The sequence below is a fragment of the Rhinolophus hipposideros genome, assembly GCF_964194185.1.
Source record: "Rhinolophus hipposideros genome assembly, chromosome: 6".
In the NCBI taxonomy this organism is placed as follows: Eukaryota; Metazoa; Chordata; class Mammalia; order Chiroptera; family Rhinolophidae; genus Rhinolophus; species Rhinolophus hipposideros.
In genome coordinates this window covers 4121891-4124676 of record NC_138052.1, presented here as the reverse complement: position 1 = coordinate 4124676, position 2786 = coordinate 4121891, and the positions used below count along the sequence as shown (strand labels likewise).

Sequence of the window (2786 nt, the reverse complement as noted above, 5' to 3'; positions counted from 1 at the left end):
GACCTCACCCCCACCACCCCCAGTCCTTCCATACACACGAAGTTTTGTCTTGGAGATGGCATTGCCGGCAGCGCTGTCTTCGTGATTTTGAGACCCTCATATTCTTTTGTATGCACACGTTTAGTGTGTCTTTTTTAATTGAGGAGGGGATTTAAGGCAAACCGAAAGTCTTGGGGAGGGGGAAGTGAGTGGAGCCTGGAAATGAGTGCGGAGTCGCTGGAGTTGAGAGATCCACGTTGAAGATTATTGCCCAGAAGAAAAGATGTTTGGTTTTCACAAGCCAAAGATGTACCGAAGTATAGAAGGCTGCTGTATTTGCAGAGCTAAGTCCTCCAGTTCTCGATTCACTGACAGTAAACGTTATGAAAAGGACTTCCAGAGCTGTTTTGGGTTGCATGAAACTCGTTCTGGAGACATCTGTAATGCCTGTGTCCTGTTTGTGAAAAGATGGAAGAAATTGCCAGCAGGATAAAAAAAAAAAAAAAAAAACTGGAATCATGTGGTAGATGCTAGGGCAGGAACCAGTCTAAAGACTACACTGAAACCAAAGAAAGTGAAAACTCTGTCTGGAAACAGGATAAAAAGTAACCAGATCAGCAAACTGCAGAAAGAATTGAAACGTCACAATTCTGATGCTCACAGTACCACCTCAAGTGCCTCCCCAGCTCAATCTCCTTGTTATAGTAACCAGTCAGATGATGGCTCAGACACAGAGATGGCTTCTGGCTCTAACAGAACGCCAGTTTTTTCCTTTTTATATCTTACATATTGGAAAAGACAGAAAATATGTTGTGGAATTATCGATAAAGGCCGTTTCGGGGAAGTCCTCATTGACACACATCTATTCAAGCCTTGCTGCAGCAATAAGAAAGCCGCTGCTGAGAAGCCGGAGGAGCAGGGGCCAGAGCCTCTACCCATGTCCACTCAGGAGTGGTGACTGAGGTTTATGGAGAAGGGGAACAAAAAGCGATTTAAATTTTAGGGGGGAAAAAAAGGCAACAAAATGACCCTCCTCTTGTTAACGTGGATCCTTGCTATTCTGCCAAAAGACAATTTCTAGAATAGTTTTGAATGGGTTGTTTTCCTCACGTTCCACAACTCTGAAGCCAGTATCTAGCATACTACAAGAAAAAAAGACGTGTACATAATATTTAAGATGCTGAGTATTTCATAGGAAAGCTGAATGCTGCTGAAAAGTGCTCTTTAAGTTTTTTTTTTTTTTTAATCCCTTTCTAATGAATGAAACTAGGGGAATTTCAGGGGACAGAGATGGGATTTGTTGTATGATAAACAAACGTATGTAATTTTAGTCTTTCTATATTGAGAAGCAGTGGTTGGGGCATTTTTAAAGATGGCTGGCTACACTTGTTTTCCTTCATGATAATAAATTTGTCATAACTCAGTAACATGGACTTGCCCCTAGAGGTAGTTGTTAATAATTTTGAAATATTAAGGTCTTGCCAAGGTTCTGATGATTAGAAACCTGTACTACTGAATATTAAGCAGGACAGACTAAGCTCTGGTGCAAATACCTTGAAGGAGTAATTTCTGAATATATACAAAGAAGTAACTGGACTGTATATGTTGTATCCTGTGTCACCTCCCTCATAATGATATTTGATATTTTAATTTATATGAAACTTCTAAAGCAGAATCAAAGCTCCTCTTGGGTGGAAATATCAAGTCTTTAGGATGGGCAATCTTATATGAATAGTACCAAAGCATTACCACATTGTAGAGAACACACTCTATTAAAAATATTAAATTATCTGAAAAATAAAATGTGTGCAAGCCTTCAGGATGGCACACACACAAAAAACAAAGGTTAATGCTTCTTGGGGCACATTTCTTAGAGGCCTTGCTGAGTGTGTAAATAATTGACTTTTGTTTGTATTGCATGACTGGTGACTTCATTGAAAATCTGCCCAAATCAATTTTAGCTCTGGATTACTTCAGTTGACCTTTGTGAAGGTTTTATCTGTGTAAAGTGGTTGTTTGACTTGTTTTAACCTATTAGGGTTTGGGTTTTTTTTTCACTCTTAGTAAAATAAGAGGTGTGTGTGAATGCTCAGTGGGATGGTTTTGGTTTGGCTTCTTTCAGTCAGGCTTTCTAAACATTGAGATGTTAGATGTTAAGGCCTAAACGTAGAGCCCTTCAATTCTAAAATCTATTAAAAGCCTCTTACTTGAATCCAAACCAAAGTATTCACATTGCCTCTTTTCTCAAAGTTCAGAAAAAATATATTACCAGTTCACGTTTATCATAACAAGGGAGGGTCATTTGCCTACCTTATAATAAAATGAATCAGTGCTTATTTTTAAAGCTGGATTTTAAAAATTGGATAGTATAAATAACGAGTGAGGCACATTTTATGGGCAGCCTGTAGTTTTATAGTTCTTGATCTAAACTTAAAATTTTGTATTTTTTCCTTTTGGAGAAAACTACAAGCCACCATATGCACAGATTATACAGTCAGTTGGGTCGGCTCTCCCACAGCTGTGTATCACAAGAGTCCCAGCCATTATCACCTTCCTCCTGAGTTATTTTGAAATGGTTCTTTGTCTTTTTTTTTTTTTTTTTTTTGTACATTTTGGCTGCAGTATTGGTGGTAGAATATACTATAATATGGATCATCTCTACTTCTGTATTTATTTATTTATTACTAGACCTCAACCACAAGTCTTCTTTTTCCCCTTCCACCTCTTTGCCTGTAGGATATACTGTATGTAGTCATGCACTTTGTATTAATATATTAGAAATCAACAGATCTGTTTTGTACTTTATA

At 38.0% G+C, this 2786-nt stretch overlaps 1 protein-coding gene across 1 annotated transcript; it reads left to right on the top strand.

The window, feature by feature from the left end:
• Nucleotides 1-262: 262 nt before the first annotated feature.
• LOC308498724 (SIN3-HDAC complex-associated factor-like) lies at nt 263-937 on the top strand (the record flags this gene model as incomplete). The annotated part of the gene is given in 2 exon segments (XM_081051209.1): nt 263-469; nt 473-937. Coding segments are annotated over 2 exon segments (672 nt in total).
• Nucleotides 938-2786: the final 1849 nt, after the last annotated feature.